Genomic DNA, 16,346 nt, shown 5'->3' with positions numbered 1-16,346 from the left:
TTACTTGGTTCACACTTCAAATTTTTCCTAATGCATCTTAACTTAGGATCATTTGGTCTCTTGCATTTTTAATGTTTGGAACTGACGTATGACAACAAACTAAATTATGGTTCCATACATACCACTTCATTTAGTTTTTGATGGGGGAATCACCTAATCCATTGGATTGGGTGATCACAACTTCACCATTTGAATTGTTGCCTTCATTATTTTTCATCTTCTAGGTTTGATTCATCTAATTTCTCACTTCTTCGGCATTGACCTTTTCTTTTTCATTGTTTTCCTCATTATTAAATGCTTGTGCTTGGTTCATACAATCCCTACTTTGGTGACCATACTTGCCACATAATTGACAATTGACCAAAATATTATAATCCCAATTTATAGTATTGCCTTGCCTAGTTTCTTTTTCTTCACCTTTAGGTGTCCAATTGTGTTTTACATTAGATCTACAATCTTGTGTCTTATGATCATACTTCTGACATGCGTTACAATAACCTTCAAATCTAGATGTAGCTTGTCTCTTAATGGTCTTAGATCTACACTCATGTGTTTGATGTCCATGCTTGTTACTATTGAAACAACATACATTGAATTTGAGTTTAGGATTCAACTTACAAATTTTTCTCTAGCAAACATTTGTTGTATGACTAGGCTTTATACAATGATAGCATGTGGGTTTCTTATTCTTTGGTTTTGCATTTGCTCTTCATGCTTTGATGATTCTCCTTGCATGGTAGATGATACGAACTTGGTGTAGCCTAATCTAGTACTATCACAAGGTCTTTTTGTTTTAGTTGTTCATCAAGTTGTCTCATAGCCTCTCTTGATTTGTCCATCATTTCAATTATTTCCTTTTCACCTCTCAACTCAGCTTTCAATTGACTATTCCCAGATCTTGGATTTGCAATCTCTTCCACCTTCCTAGTAATCTCATAATTGGCACTTAATAATTGATTGATCGTGTCAAATTTGATTGCAAGCCATCCTTTGTACTTCATTAATCCTCTCATCGAGAATTGTAGCAATTTGCCTTTCATTTTTATCAGTCGTTACCTTGTATTTTGAATAGCCTTTTTCTTTAGTTCAGTATCTTCACATAGCCTTACTAACTATATTTCATGTTCTCTTTTCAGTGCTCTTACTTCTTCATGTAGGATGTTATTCTTCTCCAATAGATCTGTTATTGTTGCATCAGTTTCACTTGGTTTGCCTTCATCACACAAGTCCTCACTTCTTTCTTCAACGATGTATTGCATGTCATTTTTGAATTTCCATCTCCTTCCTTCTCTTCAAGGATTTCTTTAGTTCCTCATTTGTAGCCTTGACTTGCTCAAATGCAAATTGTAAATCAAGCTTTTGATTCTCAATCACCTTCCTAATTTATAGGCTTCCATCTCCAAGTTCTTTGACTCTCAAGTGATTAGACTTCTTTCTTAGAGAGCTTAGCTCTAATACCAATTGTTAGAAATCTAATAGGGAAAGTAAGATACTAAGGGGGTGGGGTGGAGTGGAGTGGGTGAAGCAGGATCTATAAAATTTCTACCACTTCAAACATGAATCACATTCATAATTCACCACACATCTCTACCTAACCTTAACCATGCAACACCATATAACAACATGTAATATCAAATCTAACATGAATAACACACATATGCAATAGATTAACACACCACCAAATGTGGTAGCGCAAAAACCCTCCAAGGTAAAGGTAAATTTGAGGTGGGGATGACACCCACAAAATCTTCACTACTGCAACAATAAAGTGTGTATGTTAGGGCTACAAAGTTTGATAACTTCTGATGATCTACCTTGTGAGGGGGGTTGCCCTACTACGGGCTTACAAGATTGTTATGTCTAACTTAATTAAAGGATTTTTACATCACAATAAAGTGAGCACTCTGTTAGGAGATTTACAATAAGTGTGTTAGGACCACTTTGTTAAGAGATTCACCTGATACACTAGTTAAAATGTAATCATTGCGATGATCCTTCAATTTGCACTCGATTATTGATGATACATCTTCTCTTTCTAATATTCAATCACCTCAATATGGCAGATATACTTTATCTCTCAGATGCCCTAGTCCTTCAACCTCTAATTCACCTTCAGTTGTGCAATTCTCTCTTACAACTTCAACAACATGAAATCTTGGCTTAATCCCTTCTTTTTATAACCATCTGACAAAGCTTCTAGATTTTGATCAACGATTAGGACTCATTCTTTTTGTCACTTGACCTTTCCATTTTTCTAATTGGCTAATCAAAAAACATGGTGATTAGTGATCCACAATTATAGGTGTAACTATCTCCATGATTGACTCCTTGATCATATAAACACACTTCCAACTCGGCAAAATGGTTTACCTATGAGTTTGTGTTATTTCAAACTCAAATACAAAAACTACATTATTTTCCATATATAGCTTCCAGCCCTCACCTCTGCTTGTTCTTTCATGTTGTCCCTCGGCATGAATATGACTTGATTGTAATTGATTATGCCTTTTGGATTGCTCTTCACATGTCGCCTCCTAAATCAATCGAAAACTAATGAAATGCTCGGCAATGCTTATGTGTGCTCAGCAAGTATAACTGCCTCGACACATACTGAACTTATTCGCTTTGCTAATTAATCGTTTAGTCTATATGATGACTCAGTCTTGTGATGACCGGCCAACATTGCCAAGTAAATGACTAAGTGTTTTGCACTAATAGACAATTGCCTTTAGGTTCAACAAAATCAGGATCAATAAAACTTCTACTACATCAAACATAAATCACATTCATATTTAATTCACCACACATCTTTGCCTTAACCTTAACCATGCAACACCATATAAAAAAATGCAATATCAAATCTAACACGAATAACACACATATGCAATAGATCAACACATAATACCAGATGTGGTAACGTAGAAACCCTCCAAGGTGAAGGTAAAATTGTGGTGGGGATGACAACTACAAAATCTTCACTACTACATCAATAAAGTGTGCTTGTTAGGGCTACAAAGTTTGATCACTTTTGATTATCTACGTTGTGAAGGGGATGCCCTACTAAGAGCTTACAAGATTGTTAAGTCTACCTTGATTAAAAGATTTTTACATCACAATAAAGTGAGCACTCTGTTAGGAGATTTACAATAAGCCTGTTAAGACCACTCTGTTAAGAGATTCCCCTGATACACTGATTAGTATTAATCACTATCATGATACTTTGGTTTGCACTTGATTGCTAATGAAAAATCTTCTCTTTTGAATATTCAGTCACCTCAAGGTGACAAATATACTTTATCTCCTCTTTGCACTACTTAGTCACCTTAGTCCTTCAACCTATGATTCACCTTCAATTGCACAATCCCCTCTTACAACTTCAACATCACAAAATCATAGCTTAAATCTGACTAAGCTTCTAGATCTTGACCAACAATTAGGGTTCATTATTTTTGTTGCTTGACCTTCCCATTTTTTCGATTGACTAATCAAATAACATAGGGATTATTGATCCACAATTACAAGCGTAATTACCTCCATGATTGACTCCTCAATCATATAAACACACTTCCAACTGGCAAAACAATTTACCTATGAGTTTGTGTCATTTCAAACTCAAATACAAAAACTCCATTACTCGACATGTATAGCTTTTAGTGCTTGCCTCTGCTTGTTCTTTTATGTTGTCCCTCAACATGAATATGACTCAATCGTAACCGATTCTGCCTTTTGGATTGCTTGGCACATGTTGCCTCTTGAATCACTCAGCAACTACTGAAATTCTCAACAACGCTTATGTGTGCTCAACAACTATTACTGGTTCATTGCATATTGAACTTATTCACTTCACTACTTGATAGCTCAACCTGTATGATGACTCGATCATTGTGATGACCGGCCAACATTGCCTAGTAGATGACTTCAAGTGTTTTGTGCCAATAGACAATTGCCTTTAGGGTCAACAATAGGAACTACAATGGCATCTACATCTTCATTTGTAGGCTCTAATTTCTATCAAACTTAATCGTCTTGAAATGACTTGTACGAGTGAATGTGACACTTTGAAATATGGTAATCAGCAATAATTGGTTATATGGAGGCAACACAACACTAGGAGGGTAACAAAAACTAGGCAAAGAATATTAGATGATTCATGGTGGAAACATGTGAAATATCTCGCAAGTTCACAAAGCCTGTTATTAACGTGCTTCGCTATACAAACATAGATAGGCCTTGCCTTAGAGATGTACAATGAAATAGAATCAATGTTTGAAAAGATGAAGCAAATTGTAAATAAAAAGAAAAGAAACATCCTGAGGAGATCTTCAAACAATTGCAAACAATTCTTATAGAATGATAGAGCACGATGACCACTCCTATATTTAATTGTTGCATGGACACCAAAATAGTATAGCGCCCAATATATTGATCCATTAGGAAGGCTACCAACATATAGAGATTTAGTAGTGTGATGGGTACAAGACAACATTTGAAACACTCTTTCCTGATGATAATTTGTGATATCTAATTACAAGTGAGTTCTTAGAGCTTATAAATGTAAGATGTCTAACTAATGTGCTCTTCATCATCAGTTTAGGCTCATATTTGGTAGTGCCTCCATGCCCAAAGATTTCAAACATGGCATCCCCTTGCAATCAAAATTATATCACAATTTTTTTTTTAAACATTAAGTTTACTTTGACTTCATGAATTGCTAGTAATTTTTTTATAAGATTGATAATTTTATTTTAATTGTTTACTTTTCCTTGTTTTCATAGGTTGTTAGTTCATCTACATTAGAAGGAAATTGGAGCCCATATTACCTCATGCACTCAGTAAGGGCAAAAGGTTACTACAAAAGAAAAAGTAGAAAACTCGGCATGTGCATTACAACTTGCATCTCACCTCCCACAAGAATAAAAAATACAAAGGAGAGACAAAGTTGTGGGACTTGCATGCACCCAAACTTGAATGCTTCCACTTCTCAACTTGTAGTTGCCAAATTTGAAGAATTTGACACCAATAATATTGTTGTTGCAACTAGTCTCATTGGCCTTACAACTTTTTGTCAATCAACTAATGTCAAAGAGAAAGAAGAAAATGAAGAAATTATTAATCCATTAGTTGAGCTTGAAACAATGATACTTGATTTTCTGATTTATCATTTGACATTTTAATATTTTGAGTCTTTGATGTTGAATTTTAAATATATGATGCTATGATAGTATGATCTTGACCTGTGATGCTATGATTACAAGTTTATGGTGCTTATGTTCTCTTTTTGATACTATGTGGCATTCTAATTTTGACTCATGCTTCTAGGTTGCACATGCACGTGTGTGTCAACGAACCCAAACCCCATTTCAAAATTTTATCCTACTAGCAAGGCGGTTCTTCAAGCCCAAATCCAAACTAGCATCTTAGTTCTAAATGTAAATGGGAACAATATTTGATCTTGGAAAATAAACAAAACAAAATGAATTTCAAGTTTGTGATCTATATCTCAATAAAGGAAAATCATTCATTTAATAACTTAACAAGAAGATAAGTAGAAACTCAAATTGAAGTGCTTTAAGGATGCAGTTATTAGTGAGAGCATTATAAAGGAAAAATTAAAGCCAGCAAACTCATATCGTCCAAAAAATTCCGTTTATTCAGATTTGATAAGTACATCAAAAAATCTTTATGTATGTATACATCCAAATTTATCTATGGATTGCATCTTATAGAAAATGCAGCAGAATTTGGTGAACTGCCAAAAAAATGATTACTGATTATATTCATGTTATCATTAACATATGAACAGAATTCATGCTTAAAATTTGAATTCTGGTGCGCAAATATTCATCGTGAATGGTATAGAATATGCCTGTCAGTTAATTCTACACAAATAATCAACTATGACCTTTCCTAATAAGTTTCCAGTAAGATTGAACTCTTGTAATGGGAGCCATTAATGTTTGTTATATGTTACAATTGTAAACAAAATTGACACTTCATATTGTAACTGAATTGGATGTGACTAATATACCACATGAATTGATTTCTAACAGTTACAGAATAATCAAGGGGAATGTTACAGTCCATGCACTTCTTTCCAGTAGACGGAGCTACATCTCTCAATAACTCATCCCGAGGAAGAAAACTGAGTAGGATGCTATTCTGGTCTTCCATCTCCTGTTTTTAGTACCCAACCGCCACCTTTTGAAATGCATAGTTCCTTCATCACCTACATATGAAGTAAATATCGTGTCAGGTTACACAATAATATTGTTGTGTGAATAAGCTGATATTAATCTAGAGCGGTTCCATGAAACCCAAGTGAGATGATGTTAATATACTATGATAACAAAAAGGTACGCACAAATATAAACAACATAAAATCTTTAGCGGTTTTGATTCTGACAGACTAAACAACCTGTGTGTTGCCAAAGCAGATAGAGAGGATATTTTTCCACGCAAAAATGCCCTATAGCACAGTTAAAAGCTTTTATTTGTCATTGCTAGATAAATTATAGATTAAAACGATATATTACCTAAAAACCTAGTATTGGTTTCGCATTGACAAATTAGTAATTTAAACTTTTGTTTAAGATTTAGTATTTCGTTTTGTGTGTGTGTTATTCCATGGAAAGCCAACTTGCCTTTCTATTGTAAGCGTAGGCACAAATACGCTGAAGAATGTTGGGATAAGGTGACTTAGCCTTACCATGATTTACTGTACTATTTGTGCTTTCTTGGAAAGTTGCTAAATAAAGCTGGAATCTTCCAAAAAAAAGACTTGGAGTAGAAAAATAGAAAGCGTCTAGTTTTTGGTGATTTATTATCTAATGCTTTGTTTTTACACAAGAATTGTGCATAAAGAAGTTTCTAAAATAATTTGTAGATGCGTTGAATGTAGACTCTTTAGAAAGTGTTTCCTCTTGAACAAAAACTCTATACATACAAGGCATTGTTGTAGAGAATTGTGTGTGAGAGAGCCTTGTTTGAAGAGCGTTGTTATGCTGCCAAAATTGCTCTGGATTTGATATCACAGCTGAATACTCCTGGAGAGTTGCAGCTCTGTAGATTGTATTGTAATTGTTGTTGCTGATAATACAATTGAGTCTGGCTTTGGAGTGCTGGGTTTTTTCCTGATAAGGGTTTCCCACGTATATCTTGTGTTTTGTGTTTATCTGTTGAATTTTTTTGTATATGTTTATTTAATTTGCCTTAGTGTAAGGATTTGTGAGATAATTTTCAGCATCATCTCTCCAGTTAGATTTTGCATTTGGAAGCATTTCCACATTTGGGCTTGCTTTCAAAAATGTATCGCTTGTCTAAAGCTTTGTGATGCTACAAATATTTCTTCTTCTCTAATATGGTGCCAAGCTCATTATTAGTCCCTGCCTACATGGGCAGGGAACTAATGTTTTCAGTTGTCCTTCTCTATTATTTTTTATAATAAAAACAATCTAATATCTTAAAGTTAAATAAGTCAAAGTTCCTACTGCTTAGCAGCAATTCACTAGGGGTTTAATTATTTTCTAAATTAAAAATTAACAAAAATAAAAACTACACTTCATTTTAAAATCTTCCAAGTTCTAGATTTTTCTTACCCTAACAGATCTGACTAGTACGTTTGCTCCACTCAGCCGCTAGTTTAGACCCTATGATTGGTTAAGATCCGAGAAGCTCTCTCTGTTGTGGGTGCATACTCAGTTTTTTTTTTATGGATCATGCTTAAAGGGGAAAAAAGTGAATCATGGTGCCAAAATGGAAGATGACATGAAGCAAAGTTAATTGTAAATATCCAGCCCCTAAAATTGAATGCAAAGTTACTGAATTCTGTTGCTTTGGGTGGCATCGCCCTACTCAACAATATGGTATGGTTCCTTGTGTTGGTGTCCAAAAAGTGTTTTTAAACCCTCCCTTTCAGAGCGAACGAGACTTTGCTTTGGCAAACCAAGTTAAATCAAATGAGTGCACACCATAGTAAAGCTAAGGAAAAAGGAGTGCAGGTTTGATGTGCTCAACATCTCTGAAGCTGGGTTATGAAATGATGAACATGTCAAGTCAAGAACATGAATTTGCAGTTAATGATTATGCTTTGGTACAATTTTAGGAATTGTAGAAATCATTAACTATACTGAATCAATGAGATCTGTATCTGCATGTGGATCTGGGCAAGATGATGACATAAACAGGAATTTAATAAGTGAATATGGCAAGGATGGGGGCAAAGGAAACAGGAAAAATACAAGTTCCCTACCTATGTTATGATTATCCACTGCCACCATCCAAGCCAGTCCCAGATTGAAAGCTGATGTCCTGTTGGAGGAAAACATTATTTTCCAGTAGAAACCACTATAATATATAGGTATTTGCACCTTGTAAAAGTACTGCAGACGACATTTCAAACAAAAGCCTAACGGCCCTGCACATACATACAATAAACAGAGGCTACATTCTACTTAATCTTGTCTGCGTTTGGATTCAAAGAATCCACCACAATTTGTAATTAAAGTGCTTACGTATATAATTCTAACTTGTTGGTCGATTGTGTAAATTTGTAGGCAGTGACAGTACTTTTAATTTTTTTTAATTGCTCTGCTTTTCTACTAAACACAATATCCCCATCATAATAATGAGGCACTTTCACTTCTAAAAGAGTGGTTTACACAATTGAAAACTTCATAGTTGTATTTTATGACCCTACAGCCAAAACACAGAGGCCCTCATATGATGCATAATCAAACACTAATAATCATATTTATTGCTTTCAGTTGAATCATCCAGTGTTATGATTCAAGAGAAAACTTTAGAAATGATACTAATTTCAATTTATTGCTTATGGCAATGTTCAATTAGAAACCCTTCTACTCCTATTTTTAGCCTTAAATGCCTTCGTTGTCTAATACTTCAATTCAAAACACAACATTGTTGCCAAAATAATTGTTCAATCTATTAGTCATTTTCAATGGAAAATAAATACGTAAGTCCATTAATGATTCTTAACCAAATTCCCTTGTCTGTGGTTGACAATTATGACTTTAGACTAAGGACTTATGACACCCACAAACTTGTTTTCTAGTATTAATCAAGTTGCTGAAGCAAGCTACATATTTTGTATTAAATAAGTTAATGTACACAAGCTGGAGATTAACATGTCACTTGTAGTTCAATTTCAATGGAATCTCATTACAGTCAGCATTGCTTTTTGATGGCACATAAACTACTGCTGAGAAAAAATCTAAAGATAAAAAATTTAAGCTATGTACCCTGGTACAAGGCAGGGACTCCAGCTCAACAAGAGCTCTTGTTCTTCTAAACAGTTCCCAACATGTCCGCTTTCTTCTATTAAAATTTTAGTAATATTATTTTTAATTAGTCCTAGCAAATTTTTAAGTGGTAAATAATATAATAATAAGATAAAAATAAACTAAATTCAAAAATAATATTTTTAAATACTATGGATTTCGATCATAGGGCCCAAATTAGAAAAAGCAAAGATGGTGACTGTTACATCCCATTTTTTGGCTCCATTTGAAATGCTCATGTAACCACCAAGGTATCATGTGAAGTCTGTTGACAAGTAAAATTAGTTACAATCATGTGAAATGGTAAGATGGTTAATCATTATAATCTTTTATGATGTTGGCATGCTAGTTAACTGTTATGATGATATTTTAATGCTATTTTAGAAAGTTGGTTATTTATCATGAATTCGTGGGAATTGAAAAGGCGGTTAGCCATTATGATTGTTTATGATTAATAACTTGTTATAGTAATATGATTTAATTGTGGACAATCTCCTTGTAGAGAGCACGTCAAAGGGGTGGAAACATTGTCAGGAAAGAATTGGGCACAGGGTGGTCACCACCATCACTAGGCAAATAGGTATGAATCCTAAATCACCATGGCTAAGGGTAAACAACTAGGCCAGCAAGAGTGTACATTGGACAATACCATAAGCTATTTGGTCAAACATATAAAATATATAGCTATCATTATCAAATTCATGTTCAAAACCATTACCTTTGTTGTTCTATGATGGCATCTCCATTTTTCTTCATCATCATCATATATACATGTGTATATATCGAAAGGATATAAGGTTAGAATAAATCATAATCTCCCGAATTACGCACGTACATAGATATACGTATCTAGTAGGTATAACCATGGACATAATATTAGCATTATGGCAATCATTGGAAATATATATATATATATATATATATATATATATATATATATATATATATATATATATATATATATATATATACATAAACCTTTTGGTTTTATTAAACTTTTCAAAGGAGCTCGTTAATATTTCAAATTATAACTCTCTATGTGAGGTGTCGAATACACTTGGCGCTCCTTGTATCTTTGAATCGGTGAACCAAGAAACCGAGGATCTTGTTTTAAAATTGCCATCTTGGGCCGCAACTCATGATATTAAACTTCTCACATTACTGAGGATGACATTCAGCTTTTCTTTCCTCTCATCTCTATTTGATACATTAGAAGATCAAGTTTAAATTACCTCACGAGATTCTACATATCAGATTTCTACCATTTGTCTCTACAGTTTAGATAGTTTGGCCGCTCGGTCAAGACTTCTTGAGTCTCACTGATCATCGATCAGGTTATGTTGATATTGCTTACTTTCATTCTTCTTATTCAGAAATTGATGCCAATAATTATCTTGACAAATCTAAACCTATCATTGTTCCTCAATCATTTTATGTTTCAATGTTATAAGTGAAATATACATACTCGGCTCATGTTTGTTGGCCTTTCTTGTTCTTTCTTCATGATTAAATGCCAACTATTTAGCTTAAGAAATGAGTTGGAATGCACAAGCGTGACTCTCATAATGAACAATTCTACGTACGTCTGTGAAACATCTTATTTCATGATTTCTGAATCACAAGAACGGCTTAATGCCAGAGTTGTTTTATCTTTTGTTTTCAGCTGAGAATCAGCAATTTATTGTTAATGGAGGAATTCCATGTTTAGTAGAATGATTGATCACCAAGGACTCACCCTCGTCGGAAGGACCAAATGAAAGAGGTTGAAGAGGTGGAGGAGATCCTTGTAAAAGGAAGAACAGAAATCAAAACTATCATACATGATAAAATATATAATTAAACTCTATGAACTTTTAAGTAAGCTCATGTTTGTCCAATATGTACCCTGTTGTCAAGTTGAGTGGCGGTAGTAAGTAACAGGATGCCCAGTGGCTGGATAAGGTGTTAGATGGTAGAGAGGACCTTTCTTGAATGAGATTATATGGGGATATTTGAAGGGTCCACAATTGGGAGGTTAAGCCCCTGACAATGTTTCCCCTCTCCACAAGATGTCAGGACATGCACCAAACAACAATAGGTTATGCATTCAAACATTTGTTAGTAATAGGTATTTTACTTTTATGATGTTTATACAAGTAGAAGATATGATGGATTGATTTATATCATCAATTTAGTTATTTCCTTTAATGAAAGCAACTTTTTTCATCAATATAATTGGTAACCAATTAGATCGGTTGATCTTCCAACTAAACACGGGATATATCTATATGCAAGGGATAGGTTTATCCAATGAATTGTTGTTTCAGTCTTTCATTTATGTGAATAATGAATATGAGCGTATCTTCTAACTGTATGTTATTGCCATGGTTAACAATAGGAAGAAAAGGAATGATACAATGGTATTTGATGCCCTAAAAGATAAGTGGTATTTAATGCCCTAAATGATATAGTTGTATTTGACGCCCTAAATGATACAGTGGTATTTGACGCCCTAAATGATACAATGGTATATGATGCCCTAGATGATATAGTGGTATTTGAAGGTATTTGTCATTGCAATAAAGTGGTATAGCTATTTGTTCCTAAGCGGTATATATGGACTACCTTGGGTTTTTGTAGAAGTGTTCCTAGACAGATTTCAGTCTTGAATTCTACGGCATGTAGATTTTAAATTCCTTGTTAAATTCATTAATGATGTCTTCAATTATTAGTTATGAATTTTTTTGTTTATTTAATTGTAACCATTAATCTCATTCACATGAACATAATTGATATAACTTTCTTCCTATGAATATGAAGTAATAACTGTATTCCTTTGATATGCTAGTTGTTAGTCAAGACCCGAAAAAAGTTGTTACAGTGACAAGCTTCATTGAAACATCCAATTTCATTTCAGCAATTCCTCATTTTTAACCCATCGCAATCCAAATCAAGTTGATGGAGAAAAAGTCAAATCATGATCTAGAGGGCTATGACAAGAGACATAAAATAGCTTTAATGCCATCTATGCAAGCCCTCTTTGGTAAAATGTAAAGCCCAAATGCTTTATCTTGGAGACTGGTTAGACAAATCCATCTCAGAATACTTGCTACATCCATAAGATCTCAGTTATCAATTGTCTGCTCTCCAAAAGTCAGCAAATAATGAAGACATAATAGAGCTCGTTGTGAGGAGTTTGCCATCATCATATGATTTATTTGTTGAATCCTTAAGCTTGATTATAGAGACACAAATAGTTGATTTTGAGAAGGCATCCAACCATATCTTGCAAAAGGAGAGAAAACAGAATAAAGAAAAAGCTAGGATGCCAATTCGGATTTGGTCCAAAGTTCAGGTATAAAGGACTGGTTCACAAAAAAAATTGAAGAAGGGTTTGGGTTCGTTAGTACAAAAACATGTAAAAGATATATATATATATAAATATATATGAAGCTTAGAAGCATGGGTTAAGATAAGAATGCCACATAATATTATAATGACATTTAAACAACAAAAACGCCATAAACTTCAACATCAAAAATTCAAAACATTAAAATTAAATAATATAACATCAAGTGCAAGTATCATTGTTTCAGATTCAACTAATGGATTATAAATTTATTGATATTCTTCTTCTTCATCATCTTCTTCATCTCTTCACTTCCCTTTTAAAGGTTTTTCTCTCGATAGCATGTTTCAGATAGAATTAGGTGGACTTTGGTAATCTTAGGTGGCCTTAGATAGTCTTAGCCTCTTAGGTGGTCTTAGGCAATAGCAATTTTCATGTCTCAAAGTCCGAGAGTGAGTTTGAGCACTTTTGGCTTGCTGGAAAGTAATGTTTGTCTTGTGTGTGAGCAAGTGGTTGAGCTAAGTCTGGGGAAATGACTTAGAACCATTAGAAAATCCTCTTTTCAGCTTCACATTGACCTCAAAAAACTAGGATAGGTTGTGGGAGATTACAGCATTGAAGGCATGCTGCATCCAGAAAATTTACTAAGTTTGAAAATTTTTGAGAACCCCCAAATCTAGAATCTTCATTTTAACTCCTACAGAGCTGAAACCTATCTTGAACATCCTGATAGTATTTACACAAATGTACACAACTGAAAAAATTACTAAGATCAACATGTGTTCGACTAATTAGTGACTGCTCTTCCTAGGTACAAATGTCGAATAAGTTGGTTCGAACTACATGGCTAAGTTACAAACCCTATCCAGACTAGCAGTCGAAAAGGACCAGGACCACAAACCAGTTCTAACTTTCCCTGGTCCGGCATCCAGTCTAGGTGAATTGGACATCCTAGAGCAGAAGCATACACTCTAAAATATGCAGAAAGTACATTCAGTGTATGGATCAAAGGCAAAAGGAAGCAGCGCACTAAAATCTCCAAATGACTTATCAAGAAATAACACATCTATATGATTAATACGTGAGTTCTTTTACCATCTTGATCCTGGACACTTTCAAAGGAATTGCTCTAAGAGAAAAAAAAAAAATCAAAGCATGCAAATGTTCTTAAAAGTGAAAAGCATGAAGTGAATGAGCTATAGGTGAAAGATGAATTCATATTTGTAAGGGTAATGCAGGGATTTATCCTCAACCTGAAAACACCTTTCCTTGCAGCAGGAATGTTTCCAGGATGGAGGGACATCCAGGGGTATCCACACCATCCCCAATTTTTGAAAATCAATGAGGGATGTCCCAAAAATCCAGAGATGGCATGAAAATATGTCGAGGACTGTCCTACATCCCTGGGACAGGCAGGTACACCATAACCATCCCCAAGATGAACAGTCATCTCCAACCGAAATGCTCGGCAAAAGTCAAAAAACAATCCTACATGGCTTGTATCTGCCCAATTGGTGGGCCTCTCCACCATATATGCCCAAAAAGACAAAAAATGAGGCATATACATTGTATATTATCATTTTATTTTTCATCAAAACATTTCTCTCTTTCATTGTATATTAGCAGCAAGGGTTTTGATTTCTAATTCCAACGAGCAGAAGCAAGGGTTTGTGCAAGTAATTATGTCATTGTAGGACACAAGAGCTTGGAAGAGGTACATTTAAAAATCCTTTCAAGTTTTCATTTTTCATTTTTTATCAAAATTTAAGCTTCAAACACTCTGATTTTCTTAAGTGTTTTGCATTGTTTCATTTCATTGAACATTCTTCAATCTCAAAATAATTTAAAAATCAAAATGACCAGAACTGAGGGTAGCAGTGTGAATGAAATGGAGGGTAGTCAAACTCTTAGAGTTGAAGCTAGTAGTAGGCAGCAACAACTTTTTTAAAGTCCCCTTATACAAAGGACCCTTTCATCAAGAAAAAGCATCTTCTCCAATATGTTACATCTAGGGTTCAAAAGAAAAAGAATTTAGAAGGGCCTAGGGTGTGAGTTTGTCATGTTTGTAATGATGACTTTAGGGCAGCTTTAAAAGAGTGAAATCTCACTTTTTTGGTTATTGCATGTCATCATGGGGTTATAGCTCATCCAAATTTAACTGAAGAGGAGAGAACAGATTGTCATAGATTGCCCATAATGGCTAAAATGGGGAAACAAGGTTTGACAATGTCATCACCTACTTTATCAAGTGCACAATCATCTAGGCCCATGTCATCCATATTGGTACTAGTACCTACTGAGACAAGAAGGTGAGTGGTGGTGACAAAGGAGGAACAGCTGAAAGTATGTCTAGTGCACAAGAACGAGAAGTTACAATCATCCATTGCTAAATTCTTTTTTGCTAATGCTATCCCATTTCACGGGGCCCATTCCTCTTCTTTCAAACAAATGATGACAAATATAGCCACTAAGAGCCTTTATTTACACCTCTTGGTGATTATAAGCTACGAACTACCCTCCTAGACAAAGAGTATTCAAACACTAATGTGTTGTTAGAGGATATGGAATGGACTTGGCTCAGTACAAGGTGCTCTATTGTGATGGATGGATGGGCTGGTGTTAGACATTGATCACTCATCAATATCACTGTCAAATCCCCTGCCAGTTCTTATTTTAGAAAAGCCATAGATTGTTTAGGGAAGCATAAAGATGCAAAGCTTTAGTTCACCATTTCGAGAGATTCCATAGAGGAGATTGGGCCCACTAATATTGTAAAAGTTTCATATATTCATCATGTGTGTGCAAATTTGTTGATTTGATGGTAGAGGGTGCTTATATGCACATCTTTTGGACTCCTTGTGTTCACACATTAGAAAAAAAATTAAGATAGATTAGGTAGTGTCAAAAGCTAGAGAGGCTCAAATGTTCATTCACTTGCTCTTTTCAGGGCCTCAAAGAAGAAATCCTCAAACCAGCTAAGACAAGATATACCAATTTGAATTAACCTTCATTTTATTTTATTTAAATTATTGTTACATGTGTTTTGATTTTCCAATTATTTATTATAGGCAGGCCACTTACTAATGAGGCACATGAGCCTCTAGAATTGATGGTGAATCTAGAGAGGACTCGATGGTCTAATTCTAATTCTACTGAAGGAAGATTGGTCAAGCTAAAGATCTTTCATGATAGTTGGAGGACCACAATTAGGTAAGTTGCTGATTTTATCCAAACATTGAAATTAAATATTAGTCTTTAGATTGTTGATTTTTATATTAAATTAAAATTTAGAGTTCTGATTATAAATTTATAATTCTTTTGAACTGTTTTTTGCATTTTGCAGGTATCTTTGCTCTGTCATCTCACCCATTGTAGATGTCATTAGATATATTGATACAAACTATCCTAGTCATGGAGATATTCGTAAAACATTTGATAGTGTGTTGGGAAAGATGTAGAAAACAATTAGACCTAAGCATCCTATGAGCAGTATATTAGGCCTATTGTGATGTGGAGCTGAAACATTATGAATACCCTTCTTCATATGGCAGCCTACACTCTAAATCCCATATGGTATGCAAAAGCAGTATATTAGGCCTATTATGATGCAGAGCTAAAACATTATTAATACCTCACTTGATATGGCAGTCTTTGCTCTCAATTCCATATGGTATACAAAAATAGATGGAAGGGTGCCTCTGTGTGATGATCCAAAGGTATTA

General features: G+C 34.5%; 1 protein-coding gene across 2 annotated transcripts in view; it reads right to left on the bottom strand.

Annotated features, from left to right (window-relative positions):
• Positions 1-5,740: 5,740 nt before the first annotated feature.
• The window catches only part of LOC149557754 (SIN-like family protein), a 155,728-nt gene continuing 145,122 nt past the window's right edge, over positions 5,741-16,346 (bottom strand). Inside the window, exons 13-14 of one of the 2 annotated variants that reach the window (XM_089832273.1) lie at positions 8,249-8,307; positions 5,741-6,226 (exon numbers count right to left, since the gene is read on the bottom strand). In XM_089832273.1, the coding sequence (XP_089688399.1) occupies positions 8,260-8,307 (48 nt within the window). In that variant the 3' untranslated portion in view covers positions 5,741-6,226; positions 8,249-8,259. The remainder of the gene's footprint in view (positions 6,227-8,248; positions 8,308-16,346) is intronic. The other variant, XM_089832272.1, reaches the window with a different exon arrangement.

This window comes from Cupressus sempervirens, chromosome 5 (assembly GCF_028749045.1).
Source record: "Cupressus sempervirens isolate cs-2001-9-10 chromosome 5, ASM2874904v1, whole genome shotgun sequence".
NCBI lineage: Eukaryota > Viridiplantae > Streptophyta > Pinopsida > Cupressales > Cupressaceae > Cupressus > Cupressus sempervirens.
This window is presented reverse-complemented; position numbering and strand designations above follow the sequence as displayed.